At 51.4% G+C, this 16,416-nt stretch overlaps 5 protein-coding genes across 5 annotated transcripts; 3 read left to right on the top strand and 2 right to left on the bottom strand.

Annotated features, from left to right (window-relative positions):
* Positions 1 to 34: 34 nt before the first annotated feature.
* Positions 35 to 869, bottom strand: N7510_006867 (bifunctional precorrin-2 dehydrogenase/sirohydrochlorin ferrochelatase MET8; the record flags this gene model as incomplete). The annotated part of the gene is made up of 3 exons (XM_056978792.1): positions 35 to 158; positions 221 to 702; positions 777 to 869. 3 exons carry the CDS (start codon positions 867 to 869, stop codon positions 35 to 37), a joined length of 699 nt encoding a protein of 232 aa, XP_056831835.1.
* A 191-nt stretch (positions 870 to 1,060) lies between these two features.
* Positions 1,061 to 2,707, top strand: N7510_006866 (ribose phosphate diphosphokinase subunit PRS1; the record flags this gene model as incomplete). The annotated part of the gene is made up of 5 exons (XM_056978791.1): positions 1,061 to 1,319; positions 1,375 to 1,384; positions 1,435 to 1,555; positions 1,608 to 2,620; positions 2,677 to 2,707. The coding sequence occupies 5 exons, from the start codon at positions 1,061 to 1,063 to the stop codon at positions 2,705 to 2,707; spliced, it is 1,434 nt and encodes a 477-aa protein (XP_056831834.1).
* A 3,791-nt stretch (positions 2,708 to 6,498) lies between these two features.
* pldA (uncharacterized protein) lies at positions 6,499 to 9,415 on the bottom strand (the record flags this gene model as incomplete). Its single annotated transcript, XM_056978790.1, has 8 exons — positions 6,499 to 6,513; positions 6,579 to 7,130; positions 7,191 to 7,651; positions 7,698 to 7,958; positions 8,012 to 8,633; positions 8,684 to 8,836; positions 8,889 to 9,289; positions 9,355 to 9,415. 8 exons carry the CDS (start codon positions 9,413 to 9,415, stop codon positions 6,499 to 6,501), a joined length of 2,526 nt encoding a protein of 841 aa, XP_056831833.1.
* A 1,033-nt stretch (positions 9,416 to 10,448) lies between these two features.
* N7510_006864 (RFX family transcription factor) lies at positions 10,449 to 13,236 on the top strand (the record flags this gene model as incomplete). The annotated part of the gene is made up of 3 exons (XM_056978789.1): positions 10,449 to 10,464; positions 10,527 to 11,208; positions 11,271 to 13,236. The coding sequence occupies 3 exons, from the start codon at positions 10,449 to 10,451 to the stop codon at positions 13,234 to 13,236; spliced, it is 2,664 nt and encodes an 887-aa protein (XP_056831832.1).
* Positions 13,237 to 14,260: 1,024 nt separating this feature from the next.
* On the top strand, positions 14,261 to 15,898 carry N7510_006863 (ubiquitin-conjugating enzyme E2 variant; the record flags this gene model as incomplete). Its single annotated transcript, XM_056978788.1, has 1 exon — positions 14,261 to 15,898. One exon carries the CDS (start codon positions 14,261 to 14,263, stop codon positions 15,896 to 15,898), a length of 1,638 nt encoding a protein of 545 aa, XP_056831831.1.
* Positions 15,899 to 16,416: the final 518 nt, after the last annotated feature.

Below are 16,416 nucleotides of genomic sequence, written 5' to 3'. Positions count from 1 at the left end.
AACTGTATCGATATAACCAATCCCATTTTCTTTTTCACCTCACTTGCTCCAGCGTCGGAATATCACCCGCCTTATAATGTGTCAATAACCCGTCCATGTCTTGCTCCGTCATCTGCACCAGATCCTCCAGACTCCACGTTTCACACACCCCGGACATCCTACCCATCTATTAGTTTTCTAGAATCAAGCACAACTTAGGCTCATGTTGCATTCAACTCACCATTTCATCCTCTTCGGCCCCTCCTCCGCATGAGGCGCAACTTCCCTCAATTTCCTCCGTAGTACCCCAACATTCTGAATCGCCGCACCCATGTTACCCGGCAGGGTCTCCGCAATCTTCTTCCGCACCAGACTGGCCAGCTTCGGCCCATTCCCATTCGTGCTGACCATAACCTGCAACGGTCCATCACGGTGCACGCTCCCGAAGTAGAAATCGCATTCGGAGGGGACGTCCGCGATGTTCGCGGGGATTCGCTTCTCCTTGCAGAGCTTCCAGACGCGCGTCGAAGCCGCGGGGTCGTCTATCGCGCATAGCACCATGTCTGCGCCGTCGAGGTCGCGCGGCTCGAAAGGGCGGTCGATATATGATACTTGGCTCTGTGAGATCCGGAATGATACCTCGTCATTTAGCCCGGAGCGTGGGCACACGACTGTTACGTTGGCATCGGCGTTGAGGGCATGAACGATTCGTCCGGCTGCGACCTGTGAGTGGTTAGCGATATATATCTCAAGCTATATATATCCCCTATGCTCATAGACGAAAAGAAGAACTGTACCTCTCCGCCACCGACCACCAGGATATGCTTGCTCCTGGCCTGCCAGGCAACAATTAGCGAACCGCCGCCTTGGATCTCGGGATATTTGGCCATGATGAATGAATAGTAGTCTCAAAGATGCCGGGGAATTTCGTGACCCGACACCGCGCACAGACCATCTCTCATGTCATCACCCCCAAAGTATTTTTTTCGCTTCTTCTTTACACTCATCTCTCCCTCTCTCTCCCCCACCAATGCCTTCTCCTTAACATTTTATCACTCGCACACACAGAAAGACACACTCCATGCGGGGCGTCCAGATCTTCTCGGGCACCTCTCACCCGGGCCTGGCAGAGACCATCTGCGAGCGCCTGGGTACGGTGCCCGCCAAGGCAGACCTGGGTAAGTTCGCCAACGGCGAGACCAGCGTCAACATCGGGGTGTCGATCCGCAACCAGGACGTATATATCGTCCAGAGTGGAAGCGAGAAGATCAATGATAGTGTGATGGAGCTTCTGATTATGATCTCGGCGTGCAAGGGCGGCTCGGCGAAGTCGATTACTGGTAGGTTTGATTTTTCTCAAGTTCGTCCAGCTCAACCAACTAATTGATCTTCTAGCGGTCATGCCGTATGCTGCCCGATTTGTTTGACCTGATAGTCCATGCTGACCCACACGAGGTACTTTCCTTACTCGCGCCAGTCGAAGAAGAAGAGTCATCGCGGTGCCATTACCGCCCGCATGCTCGCCAACCTGTTGACTATTGCTGGCGTGGACCATGTGATTACTATGGATCTCCATGTATGTCTTGTTGGATTATTAGAAGGGAAAACACTATTGACATGGGCAACAGGCATCGCAGATGCAAGGGTTTTTCGGCAAGCCCGTGGACAACCTCTTCGCCGAACCGTTTATCGCTCGCTGGATCCAGATGAATGTACCCGGATGGCGAGAAGCGGTGGTTGTGAGCAAGAACGCCGGCGGAACAAAGCGAGTAACTTCGCTGGCCGATACGCTGAAACTCAATTTCGGGATCGTGACGACCGACCGCAGGCGACCGAAGGTGAATACCATGACGGATAGTACGGTCTTCTTCGATGCAGTGGACCAGGATTCCCGCGTGCCGAAGGACCAACAGCCGTTTGAGTTGCACTTGCACAGCGCCGAGACGACGCCTCCCACTGCCAATGCTGCACGGGCGCTGTTGCGTCCGGAGACTCCCCCTGCAGCTCGCCGTCCATCGGAACTGGAGGCGGCAGATGAGTATACGGATGTGCGGGCGCGGGACGTCATCACGGGCCGTTTAGTGCAGGGCCACTTGGTCGATGATGACTATCATGCCGAGTCGGAGCCCGGGTCTGGCGGCACGACGCCTGGAGCAGGTACCTCTGGCGAGAACACGGAAGTGGTGCCGGAAACCATGTTCAACTCAATGATATCCAATTCCTCCTCGCTGCCACCGGACCACGCCCTGGGCGGATCCTTCGATGCCGCAGAGTCGGACGATGAGGGCAGCGTGGTTGGCAACGACCACCACGAGAAGACCATTACCCTGGTTGGCGAGGTGCGCGATCGGACAGTGTTTCTTGTCGACGACATGATTGACAAGAGCGGGTCGTGGATCGCCGCCGCCGAAACGGTAGTCAAGCGCGGCGGCGCCCGCAGAGTCTACTGCATTGCCACGCATGGCCTCTTTGGAGCCGACTCGCTCGACCAAATGGAGGCGTGCCCATCTATTGATTATATTGTTGTGACCAACACCTTCCCGATCTCGCCGGCGATGCTTCGGCGGTCAAAGAAATTGATTGTCATCGATGTCTCGTCCTTGCTGGCCGAGAGCATTCGGCGGCATCACTATGGCGAAAGGTTTGTCTCTTGTTTCTTGCATTGAGAAAGTCCATCTCACTAACTGCTGCCGACAGCGTCTCGGCTCTTTTCCACCTTAATGATTGAAACGAATCTTCCCCTCAGATCGAACGAGACCTTTCCACGGGCGGCGTTTTGCTTGCATTCAATGGCCTTACTGATGTTACAGACTTCTATGATACCTGATATCCTCCCCAATGGGGATTGTACCCATACTTACACTTCAATGGATCAACCGAATGATCGGCCTCTCCGAAGGTTTCTCGACAGTGATCATGATCACTCCTTCTCGCGTAGTTCCTTTTCCCACCCACCCAGCGATGCAGTCCACTCTGGGTACTGCAGGAGCATCTCGTGTCCCACGAGGTGTTCTTAACGGAGCGTTGGCAGAGCAAACACACGGCTGTTTTTCACTCAGATTGTCTTCGGATGTTTTGAGGAGAGACTTGGCTGACGAGGACCGAAGGCACCGGTTTTCTGGACTTTTGGCCCGGCTTCGTGCGTGGAAGCGGTGCAAGAGAACCCCTCGAACATACCATAGTTTCTTTTTAATGAAGAGATAAAAAAGATTGAAGTCTAAATCGCTACATCCAGTGTTTCTTTCCATCGAAGGTTGTCTCGACCGTATACCTATTTAGGCCTTCCGAGATCTTCCTCCTTGGCACCATATTTCTTTTTCCTCCCTATAGTTATCGCTATTCTCTGTTTATTTCCCAGCCACCTCCGTTAGCGTCAAAAGATATTCAGTGTGCGGTTAATCCGCCCCTGACCGTCTCTGCAGTCCGCCGGATGAACCAATTCCCAATCTTTCTGGAAGTTCGCCACCAGCCGAATTCCAAATTCTCAAACGACGAACCCCCGTTCGCGTGTGACGAGCGGAAAGGATCGGCACCAATCACGAGAAATGTGACAGAACAATCCGTCGTAGTAACTAGTAAGTTAATTGGGGCGCGGCGCTAAGTCATCCACGGACAATTCCATTCGCAATATTAAGCAATTGGGACGAGGCTAAGCCGGGGAGTCTGTCCCGGTCGATCGCTTAGCATTTGCCGTGGAGTACCTGGCTACCTACTTAGTGAGTTAGTCGACACATATCCAGGCCATGTAGTGGCCCAAGCGTCTATAGAGTATGATGTATCACTTCCTCCTGTTCAATCCGGAGCATTTTTGTCTTTCTTGTGTATGTACCATAGTACAACACCGGCCCAGGTTCACGATCGCCGGGCCTTTGCAGTCGATCCACGCCGATCTGCGAGGGGTTAGGGGACCCATCATTCCAGCCGGGTCCAACGCGTCTGTATCTTTCACAGCCCGCACACGAGTCGATCGGCGCGCCAAATTCACGTCTGCCATCGAGCCCTGCCAATAAGGAGTGTCCGACGAGGGCTCATCGCGATCGCGCACTGCCGCTTCGTCTATTTTCTCTAGATCGTCTATCAATAATTATCTCTGTCTGTTTTCTTTCGTTCCCTTTTTTCTTTTTTTTTTTTTTTTTTAGCTTCTTACACACTTCAGCTACACACACACACACAGGTGTCTATCTTCATCTCGAAGTCGGATACCTGCATCGTCATCAAACGATACCGGGCAGTCACTTCCGGTTCACCTCGTCGGTGGGACTGGGGTCATCCTCGTCTGGGTCGAGAGACAGAGTAGTATAAATATAATGGATGCCCTCTAGCTCTCAACATCCCAATTGACCCTACACCTTCTCTCTCCTTCTCCCACTCATCTTGCTCTCTCACTTCTTTCATCTCTACACTTTCTCGCCCTTCCTCCTTCTCACCGGAATAATCATTCCTCCCGCGGTGATCGACACCACCTTCCACTCTCTCGGGTCTCCCGCGTTCCCCATATCCAGCAAGTCGGAAGCCATCTTTCAATCGCAATTGGCCCGTCTAATTTATCTTCAGAAGCAAAAATACGAAGAATAGAAATGGCAAACCAGTGCTCCGGCCATGTCTTCGCCATCGTCCAGGCTACAAATGGCAATATCTTGACCTGGCGCTGCTCTGATTGCGCCTCCGGGCCCTTTGTCGCTATCTGGCGCTGCAAGATCTGTGGCCACTGTCGTTGTAACACCTGCCACACCGTCAAGGGCTAACCTATGCCTGGATGGGGGGTGGGAGGTACAATAGTGAGTTGCGAGATTCTTGCATGAACCATTACGCCATTATTCGCTCTGCAAGGGTGGGTGGGATGACCCCTGCTCTGAACGAACCATCTGGGTTCACGAATTCCAAATCCCACGCAGTCTTAGAGATCAGCCTTTCTCGATCTCGAATACGTGGACCCAACCAACTGCTTCGGTCGAGCGATCTTCTTCTCTTCTGGTTTTCCTATTCGGTAAAGATAAGCGTGTGCGCTTCTTTCCTGACTGGTGGTGTCACGACTTGTGTTTTTATTTCCTTCTTCTTTTCGGGGCTTTCTCTTCTTGGGGTTCACTTCCAAAAGTTTCGCTGCATGGCCGGTTGTTTTTTAGACATTTCCGGATGGCGTTTTGTATTTGGTGTTGCGAGAGTGAAAAAGGACTTGCCCAGGCTATGGTGCGGTATTTGGAAGGGGAGAGTGATCGTGTATGATTATCGAGAGACTTACTACTACTGTATGCAGGGACTAAACCACCGATTACTATTAATCAAAAGATGTGGCTGGATGGACCATTCATAGTAACTACAGTAAAGATCCACGATCTCGGAGATGATGGCAATGATCTTGCATCCTGCAGGATTATTTCTAGATACGGTAGTGTGCATGTGTAGTACAGTCGCATAGACATGGACAGGGAATTCAATCCTTGCTTCTTCTGCAGGGTTCTTCTCCCCCCCCCCCGACAGTACAATCTCTCACGAAACAGCCGGGATCCTCGGTCTGTCTGTCTGGATATAGACCCTTCTTCTACCAGTAGTGCCAGCGTACAGTATCGACAAGTCTACATACACGCATACGCCTTCGATCTTGACCGACTAAAGCCACCCATGCACCTCGGCTTTTTTTTCACCGCCATGCATACCCCACAGTTTAGGGCAGCCAGCCACTGGCGTAGTAGAGCTCCAACCAGGTCCCACGAAAGAACTACCGAAGAAATCACACGGACGAACGAGAAGTAGCGAAGATGCCAAGCAAACGAGGCTGAAACATACGCACCATTCGCAGCCCGTGGATCTCTTTTCCGCTCTGTCACGCCATGTTGGAAGCGCATCCGGATCCAGACACAGAAAAACAAAAGTGATGCATCGTCTTCAGCCATCAGACACGGTTATCGAGCCGGATTGTCAGGCACAATCCCTGATTCGCTGCACAGTACTTCTTTCGATCGACTGGGCCGAAGGAGGTAGGTACTTTTTTTTATCTTCACAGGTTGATTGATATGCTAGTACCCAGTTGAGAGAACGGACAGAATATTATCAAAAGTAAGTTACTAGAAAGAAGCTAAAGACGGCGGAAAATAAATTCACTTCCAATACTACGTGCGTTACGGAGGAACTGACTAGCGGGTCCATAATGCCAATCATTCCCATTCGAATTCACTTTCACTGTGGATTCTAGGGGCCGTCTATGTAACTCTAATTTCGTGAGACAAAAGTACGAATTCAATTTTGGAAAGGACTGTATGGAGCCTGCTATACATAGAAGTTACATGCGAGATAATTGTATTGGGAGGATCAAGGACCAGAAAGGTTCATGGTATGCGTGTATATGTCTGCATGTGCATTGACTGTGGGTAGGATGTATGTACACGACGCTGATTTCGATCGCCATCTGCACGTGTAAATACCAAGGACCAAAAATGGAAATGCAGCGAGGAGATCCCGTTCGTTTCCGGGAAACCATTCGGACGTGCTGCGCAGCATGTTGCGTTGTGTTGCATTTACCAACTACGTGTAGATACTCTGTACAACCATCCGTTATTAGCAAAAGCCCCGAAAGTCATTGGTCACCTCACAGATGAACTCACCTCCGTAATCTGGTTCACCGCCAACCCAGGCTCCGCCATCTCTGCGTCCTGAAGGAACTGCAGCGGCAACCAAACAAGATGGCCCTTAATTTGATCGAGCTTCTCGCGCACGTCTTTGGCAGGCATGTACGGATCGAACAGATGGCCCTGCTTCTGCGACCCGCGCGTGCCGCGGAACCGATCGTAGTCCTCGAAGGTCTTGATGTTGTCGTCGGGATCGGCACGGAAGAGCAGCCTGTACATGTCTGTGTTGGTGGTGGCTTGGCCCGTCCAGGTGTTCCACACCGAATCGCTTAGCGGGTCCGTCACGAAATCGTTCTCGGCCCCTTCGAGGATCTCGTTTAGGCATGCGTCTGGAGATCGCGCGTTCGCGGAGTTGCTGGCGTCGTAGTCTTGTGCCGGGAGGAGACCTAGATGCTCGCGCCAGAGCTGGCGGCGGAGTGTGGCTGCGAGCCGGGCCGCGCGGTAGGGCTGGCCGTCCATTGTGCTGTCGATGAAGTCCTGGTCTTCCATAACGATGGCGAGTTCGCTGTCGTGGGAGCCGAGTTGGGACTACACTGGCATCAGCTTTGCGATCAGGACCAAAGAAAGGGAAAAAAAGGGGAAACTTACGCGGTCATTGATGTTGGCACTACCGCAGATGATAGTCCGGTCATCCACGATACACACCTTGCCGTGCACATACAGCTCCTCCTGGACGAAGTTGGCCTTCTCGGCTTCTGGGTCACCCTCCCAGGGTTCGTCGACCATCTTGCCGCCATTCAGCATGGTCGTGTGTGCCACCGAGTCCCGACTGGCATCGCCCTGTTCCGCCTTTGCCTGCTCCACCTGCTCCTCAAACTTTTCGAGCTTCTGCACTTTCTCCTCCTTCTGGGTTTCGTCGAAGTCGTAGCTTTTCTCGTTCCTGTCGCCCTCCTTGCCAACCGACGGGTGCACGCTCTCGGTCATCATCGACTCGGCGATACCGCGCTGGATATCTTGGTAGTTGACACCGGCCTTCTTTTCGAGCTCTTCGAGCGCAGGAGTCTTGTTGATACGGTCGTAGGCGCGCAGGGCGAACACGAAGATGTGTTCTGACGATTGTTAGTTAATTCAGACGATGATGCAGAGAAGACTTACGCCTCGGGTCGATTCCTTCCTTCTCAATCTGCCCGTAGATCGAGTTCTCACCGCGGCAGATTGATTTGTACTGGTAGTCCATGATCGCTCGTGTGCCCGTCGCCGCTGAGTCGCGCAGGTCGCCCGCAAAGCCGGGGATGGCGGGAATGACAATGACGACTCGGAACTTGCGACCTTCTTTTCCGGCACGAACACAGGCATCGACGATGGCCCGGCCGATAGTGTTGAAAATAGGCCGTTGCTGATCACCCGTGGCAGTGACTATGCAAGGTCAGTATGTCTCAAAAAGCCAAATATAAAAAACATCCACATACTGAAGAACTGGTTCTCAATGTAAACAAAGTGCTGGGCATTGCGGATGGTCTCGTAGTAGGCATTCTGAATACTATGCTCATTGAGAATACCACTGCTCCAATCATCACTACTGCGCACAATCTGAGCACGCACAGTACCCTGATCGCCCCGGGCCTTGGTCGACAGAGGAGTGAGAGGGTGCTGGATGTACTCGCCGCAGGGATACTTGGGTCGCTGCACGGCAATGATATCTTCATCGTCGTCGGTGCGGCCCTCCATCAGAAGCCAGTCGACCTCGTCGCTGCGCTTGTACTTGTCTCGCTTGATGAAGTTCCACCGCAGCACGAAGTGCTCTGCAATGTCATAGACACAGTCACCAATGAGTCCCATGGCTACGTCGTGCCACGGCATGCGGCCATAATCGACCTTGCTCAGCTCGTTGCTCTGCCAGTCTTCGACGCTCTGGAAGTCCATGATCCGGTTGTTGTTGAAGTCTTGTCCGGGGAAGATGTCGTCCCGCAGGCCGGCTGGGTGGACGTCTGCCAGTGGGTGCTGGTTGGCATCCCACCGTCCGAAGCAGAGGTCAATACCCCCGATGAAGGCCAGGTTATAGTCAATGACAATGAATTTCTCGTGGTGAGCCTGTCTGTCCGTTAATATAGGGAAATTATAACCGGTAGCGGAGAATTTACCCAGTAGAGCGTCATGTCGGCTGCGTTCTCAAAGACATTGTGGTCCGGATGGCGCAGCACTCGGATATTGCCGTGTCCCGGAGATCCCTTTGGGCAAAGGCTTTGCAATGCATGCTTGGTGTGGGCGGAGTTACATGTCAAGGCTTGATCGACCTGTGAAGAGAGTCAGAATATATAAACTTATCGCACAGACGGGAACACCAACCTCTTTATACACAATGACATAAATTTTGACCCCAGCCTCAGCACGGCGCTTTAGAATGTGATCCAATCGCCATTTCTGGTGCCGGACAGGCGGCCGACGCAGGTACAGTTCCGGGGAGAGCCACCAATCCTCAATGTAGATGGTCTCAGTCGCCTTTTCCAGGGCCTCGGAGACGGCCCAGAGGTAGTCCACGCCATCGACGTACCACTTAATGCGATTGCCGTCGTGAACGGGCGCAAAGGACTGGAAGCGATGCGAGTCGGCGATTGCAGATCTTTTATTATCCGTCGCCTGCTCATGTTCCTCGTCGTGGCGGTGGTTGCGGTTGAGGATGTTGAAGAACTTGCCAACCTTGTTCCTCATGTGCGTCGCCCCAGCTTTGGCATGGTGGAGGTGCGATTCTAGTTAACGGTCAGCAGCGTGGAGGGGTAGGGGATTTGAGAGCCTGGAGACGGGGGAATCCGACCTCGGAAGGACTCTTCTAGGTGGTCGACCTCGTGGTCAACCTTGCTCTTGAGCTTATGCATGGTACGTATTCACAACGAGAGAATGGACAATAAGAGATGAGGGAACTAATTAAGGTCGGTGTTGGTCCATCCCTCAACCGGTGACATCACGCAGCCCTACTGCCTTACAATTGGCGAAGAAGAATCCTTGCCGATCTGTACTGTTATTATTCTCGCTAGGCCGCGTGGAGATGCCCCACTGACTCAGACCCGTGGTTAGCAGCGTCTGCTGGTCAACTGAAACAAGTCAAACTACTCGGCTAGCAATGCCCAGCGATTTAGTTCCTTGGCCCACCGCGGATTCCGGCATCATGAATGTCCGAGCGGCGGCATACAATCCTGAACGTACAGTGGGGATATAACTCAATAACTATTTTCGCAGTCCAGAAGTCGAAAATTCGATGCATACAGACGTCAACTTGCATGGACTGAAACAACGGATTCGACAAATTATCGAAGCAGCAAACGTCTTGTTACATAGTGTAGCACTTTTTGGGAAAACAAGAATCATCCCGGCAAGATGGCCGAGTTGGTCCAAGGCGTCAGGTTAAGGTCCTGATCTCCGCAAGGGGGCGTGGGTTCGAATCCCACTCTTGTCATTTTGTTCTTTTTTTTATTGATAATTCTTGTCTTGTTATTTTTGTAGCAACAATAATAAAATTCAGTGGTAAGCAAGCGTAGCGTTTTTCTTGACAGAACTCAGGGCAATCTAGATCACGTGATCTGTGTTTGTTTTGCTTGGAATGCAGTCACCTGACCCGCACCAAAACATTGAGTCGCTCGGACAACACGCTGTTTATCATCGTCCATCCCATCATCCCATCTCGACTTCCCAACGCGGCGGCGACTTCAGCATTGGTCGTTCGGCAAACCCCGTTGTAGGTTGCATTGAGTCTGGTGCATTTCTCTTTTTTTATTCTTTCCTTTTCTTTTCCATCCTCCCTCCACACGTCGCCAAAGTCGAATGGTCATCAAACACCAGCCCATACACGACAGACCACCTCCCTGGTTACCGGCTTCTCGACAAGCACACCACCTCTAGTCCGACTACATAATGCCTCATGAACTTGGTGAGACTGCCTTCCAGCCTATCTGCGCGTCGCATTTCATTGTTAACACCTCATTCTCTTAGCCCGAGCCCCTTCGCAGGGAAGCGCGGTGTCGCAAACAACCCAGATGGCTCCACAGAGTCGTCCGGGCACAGCCGATACTCTGCGAGCGCGTTCAGAGACCGTCCTCTCTAGAAACAGTCGTCGTCCTCGTTCTAGAGGATCTACAGCCAGTATTCATTCTAGCACCACCCAACAAACCCAGGACCAGCACATCGGCGACTTTCCTCAGTTCATGTCCTCCCAGATTCCAGGGGGACAACATGTCTTTGGGAACAACCCTGAAGACATCATCATGCGCTTCGGACACCACCTGTCGCATCAGTCGAATGGCGCGCCGCTCGACCACAGTATGCAGGAGGTGATCAACCGCCCGGATGATTTTCCAAATCATGCGATGCACGGCCACAGTCTACCTCCCGACATGCCCAATGGTCTATCCAATGTTTCGCAGTACGCATCTATGTATGACAGTGGTGTGGAGAACCATCTGCCGGATCATGTTTTGGACGACCACGATACATCAGAAGCGGGCCCAAAGAAGAAGAGAGGCTCCAGCTCGACTCTGGCGAACGACAACGAGTTACGGAAATTGCTTCGCCAATACGAAGGATATACCATGAAGCAGATGGCAACCGAAGTTATGAAGCACGAAGGTGGTGGTGGCAAGGCTGAAAAGGTGAAGCAGGTTTTTGCCATGATCTGGTGAGGAAACACAGCAAACTCATGTCTTTATTTTGTCTACGAGATCTGACCTCAGGTAATAGGTTGCGAGAGAACTGCCGGAAAAGCACCAGCTCTGTGCGGCGTGATCGGGTGTACTGCTGTTACGCAGAGCGATGCGGGACAGAGCGAGTCTCGGTCCTGAATCCCGCATCGTTTGGCAAACTGGTTCGAATTATCTTCCCCAATGTCCAGACTCGACGCCTTGGCGTTCGGGGCGAATCAAAGTATCACTACGTGGACTTGTCGGTCATTGAGGAAAAGCAGCAGAAGCCTTCACCACTCAATTCCCAGGCTGCCTCGAATCCGAACATGTCTGCCAGTCTTCCAGAGAGCAGACCAGCTAGCGCGATGCGCGTTGGGAGGTACGATGGCACTCATTCCGATGAGCGTGCCCCTGCTGACGGCCGTTTTAGCGTGAGCATTCCCCAGCCCACTACGGACACGGCCGTGTTCCCTTCACCTACGACATCTTTTGCACCGAGACTTTCAGCCAATACCTCTACTGCGGGCTGTACCTGTCAATCTCACCACCCTTCGTCTGGATCGGATGCCACCATCACCGGCGAGAACGTGGCGCAACAGGCCGGAAAGATGATCCATCAGATGCTACAATTTCCGATAGACGAAATCCCTTCGTCGGTTGACAACGACTCTCTGCAACTCCCTGACATTCAAGGGTACTTGCCCGCAAATACAGATTTGAAGGTGGCTGCCGCCCTTGCAGCCCTCTATCGATCACACTGCATTTCGGTGATCGACAGCTTCCGGTACTGCAAGGAGCGCAACCTTCTGAAATATTTCTCCGCATTTCATGGCACTTTGACCGTCCCGGTCCAAAAGCTGCTGACACACCCAAATCTCGCACCCTGGATTAAGGAGTGTGACTGGCTGATGTACCAGAAGATGATTGCCTTTGTTGCACCCCTCACGACCCAGGTGGTCCCGAAGGTGGTCCTTGATGCCTTTGGCTCTATTTCACAGCGACTTTGCGGCCACATTGCCGAGACTTTCAAGACACAACCATTGCACGTCTCGCTAGCGCGATTGATTCCGGCACACATCTTTTGCAATCTTCTCAAGCACATGCTGGACGTGAACCAGGCTGCTAATGCCGCCGCGGCCTGGCTCTGCCATCCAGACAACCGGAACCAAATGTGGTTCGACTTCAAGACGCTCGTTGACCCCAAGGATATGCTCACCAAGGCCAACATCCCGACTTGCGCCGAGCGGGCAACCGAGCAGATTCTAAAGCATGATCTGCGGGCCCTGCTCACTCCTTTGAGTGATCCGGATACCTCAGCAGGCTTGCCCTTTTTCCACAAACCTGACATGGAAGAAGACCTGGCTGCCCACAAATTCCCCGTGGAAAGCGCTGTAGGAGACGAATACAACTTCCCGGATAAATGGGTGTCGTTTATCTTAAATCTGCCCGCGATCTTCAGCCATCACCAGACGCAGTGCATCATTGAAAAGGTGGATGCTCTTTGGGACAACATTCTTCATCGATTGACTCTGGGCGGTGCGGCCAGCTTCAGTGCCTGGTGGATGACCAAGGTGTTCTTCCATGAGATGATGCTTTGGCAAGCGGAGAAGGGTGGCTTCATGCGAAACAGTCCTGGATCGTTACAAAACGCAACCTTCGGCCCGCAGCAGACCGGGCTGGGCAACTTCCATGCCCAGCAAAGTTTCTCGCCCGACCAAAAGAACTTGTTCATGACATCTGAGGCGCCCAGCGACTCGCAGCCCCCACCAAGTGCCAACTCGCAGTCTGACCCAAACGGTGCGCAGGACAGAAACGTGGGGCGTCGATTAACTGAAGACTCCGATGCGAAGAATGCGGCCAACGAGAAGCACGTATCTCTCACGGAGCATGGTTTCCAAGCACCGAACAACGACGATAGCGCCATCGACTTGGAGGATGACCCCATCCTGATGGCCGTCGGTAAATACGGGGACATGATGGCCTCCGACCCAGCGGACGCTGAGGGTGACGTGGTTGTCATCTAAAGCTTAAGTCTAGTGTGACTGGGAACATGAGTTTTGAGTACTTGGGTCTGTTCATGGTTCTTGGAGTTGGAAAGAATATCTTATATGTTTTTCTACCGGATTGGCTTCTTTTTTCTGCTGGCAAGGTGTTCTTTTTGTTCTGTATAGGTGCCAGGTGGTTGGTCGCCGGGATTTTGGACCAGGACCGGCGTTCTTTGTGGTTTCGTTTTTTCTTTTGTTCTGTGCACGACGAGATGAGCCATGAGAACCGGACTCGCATGTTTGAGATCCTCTCTTGACCTGTCATTGAATCACTGTTCTTCTTCTTCACCCTCAACCTACATACGGCATTTAATTGGTGTGGCGAGAATCCTCTTGGTGATTTCCTTGCTTCCCCTTCCCCCCTGTCCCCTTGATCGAACGTTTCTGTTGTGCTGTTTGAATGCTGCAAGGGCGTGTCGCTCTGCCTTTGCTTGTATATAGCTTTGTCCCACTATACGTACCGGATTTATCCTCCTTTAAGGTGCAGGTTGTAGCTAGCCGCGTTACAAAGGTTATCTAGATCAAGGGTCCGGTGACACTTGCAAGTAATATTTGCTTTGCTTCCTTCTCACTCAGACCAGTTAGGAATTTTGAGCAGTAAAAAGAAAACGCAATCTGACCCGCGACAAAGTGGTGTGGACATAGTACGAAGGAGTACAAGGCTCTGAAGATGATCGGTCTGCTCCGGAAGGCCGCCAAATAACAAGAGGCGTATGCGAATGTCTCCAACCGCATTTGAACCAGTTTTATGTCAGAAAGTTTGTGCAAGTGTAACTAGTAGAACATCTGATGGATCACGCAACGTTGAGGCTCGACTATACTCTTTGTGGAAAAGCCTTATTTCCCTCCCATGTCTCCAAAAATAACGATGAGTCAATATCAGGAATCGTTTCTCGTTCATAAATGCTGTGACTCACCTGGATATATCAATAAGAGGTCTCGGTGTGTCCTTTCCCTTTCTTTTTCTGTCTGATCACAGAGAAAGAACGCTTTGAAGATGACGATGCAAAGCTTGCTTCGAGTCCATCGGGAGGTCCAAGAGGTCAATGAAGATTTTCATTCGCTTAGGACAGTCCTGAAGGACACGGACAACAAATTTAAATGGGATTTCGTCATGTTCCCCAATGACGGCGCGTTGGCGCATCTGCCCCTGATTGGCGAACTCATCATCCCAGAGGCGTATCCGTACAAGCCTCCTGTCTTTCATCTCTTTACTGCTACCTTCCGGAGCAATGTGGACATCTTTCGTCGACGCAGTATCAAAAGTGATTCTCAGAGTACAATGTGCTTCGATATTCTACGCAGTAAAACAGACGGAGGAACCTGGGACCCTGACTATACAATTACCTGTCTCTTTGCAAGCCTGATGCAAGCCCTGGTGACGCCCCGGGTTCCCCAGGAATATGGAGCGGATAAGCCCGAGTTCGTCAGTATGGGCAAGCTTAGAGATATAAAACAGTCGGTGCAAGCGACCTATCTCACCCATAAGCACAAGATTCCCCATTTGCCTGCCATGCCCACGATTCCAGCTACTTCGATTCCGGCACAACCATTCAGCTTTACCCGACTCGGAATGACGGCACCTTCAAAATTGCTTGAATTCAAGAATGACGACACCTACATTAGCCAGGAAATCTACCTCCAAGATCCCGAGAATCCTCAAGCGTGGTCAACGGTCTTGGATGTCAAGGATCTGCACCCAGGCGTTGTCTTTTCGGTGATCTTATCAAATAAACCAGGAACGGATCACACAGGTCGGAAGAGCGACACAATATTGCTTCGAAATGGCGTAACTGGGACTGCAGCGAAAAAGTTGGCAGACCGGCCCATTGTATGGTTCTACCATGGAAAACCATTAAATGACCAAAACCTGACAGTTTGCATCACTGTCACCAATGACCAATTTACTATATCGTACAAAGCCGATGGTACCGACAGTTTCCTTGTCCATGGCGACACCCCAATCTCAAAGCTCGGACGCGCGCAAATCGGCGACGTTAAAGGAGTCCCATTTTACCTCAACATCTTCTTGAAGCGAAAATCGGGAGAGGAAGGATTAATCAGGGTTCTCGACCAAAAGCAAGCCGGCTTTATTCATGCAAATACGACCATTGGTCCTCAAGATTGGTATACTGATCCACCTGTCTTGGTCAAGTTGGCTTTGGAGTATGAGCAAACAGCCAGTCTTCAAAGAGCTATAGATTTCTACAATCTTGGCATGGATTTCCAAGTTCAAAAATATGCCCTAATGTCTGCGTTCCAAACATTAATTTGCTCCAAGGACCTGCCTCAGGGCCAATATGCTGACGTTGTCAATGAAATTTATGCCCCACTGCGGGACAAGGTTGTCGAGCTGAATGTTACCGCTATCATAGCGGATGGGGACTGTGTTGCGCTGTTGACAGACACTCCTCAATGCTCTGAGAACGGCGTTGAGATATCGTGTTTTCCCGATGACAGGGTGCCGCATGTGATGATGAGGTTGCGGAATGTGTCAATCAAGGCTGAGTATTCTGATGTTCTGGCAAAACGAGTGAGAGACGGCTATAAAACGGACCAAATGAAACCGGGAGATACATACGTACAACTACCTCAGCCGATCAGAGTCTTGTGCCCTTTGAAGTTTGAATTTCAAATATGATTCATTACTCTATAGCTAATACAGTTACGGACTTCCTCAGATCATATATTGTAGTTAACGACGGTTGCAAGACACCTAGGGTCCGGTCAAGGATGATGGATTCCCGTGCAGAACAGGGCTGCTCGAGTAGGGCCTCCATTTGGGGGGTGAATCCTTTATTAGACAACAAGATATAAGAATTATAGATTCAGTTTCTTGTGAGGTGCCTGTTTGATTCCTCGGCGAGGCTGCTACCGATGCGTACAGCTTTGTCCGTTTCTTTCTGTCATTGTCGATATTATCGTGTTCTGGGGAGATTTCATAATTCGGCGCTAATTTCGGACCACGTTCAACTCCTACACCTAAGCGTGGCCCGAACCTAGCGCATATGACTAAGACGATTTGTGGGCCACGCGTACTAAATTTCAGACCACGTTCAAATAGATCCCGCTTAGAGAATAGAGGGCGCGTGGTCTACCATAAAAATTACTATGTAGTACGGTTTACTTACCAGTTCCAGACGACTAGATAATAGTTTT

The sequence above is a fragment of the Penicillium lagena genome (genome assembly GCF_028827675.1).
Source record: "Penicillium lagena strain IBT 129212 chromosome Unknown utg000005l_segment0_segment0, whole genome shotgun sequence".
Classification (NCBI taxonomy): domain Eukaryota; kingdom Fungi; phylum Ascomycota; class Eurotiomycetes; order Eurotiales; family Aspergillaceae; genus Penicillium; species Penicillium lagena.
The sequence above is the reverse complement of the archived record's forward strand: the minus strand, read 5'-3'. Positions and strand labels throughout refer to the sequence as shown.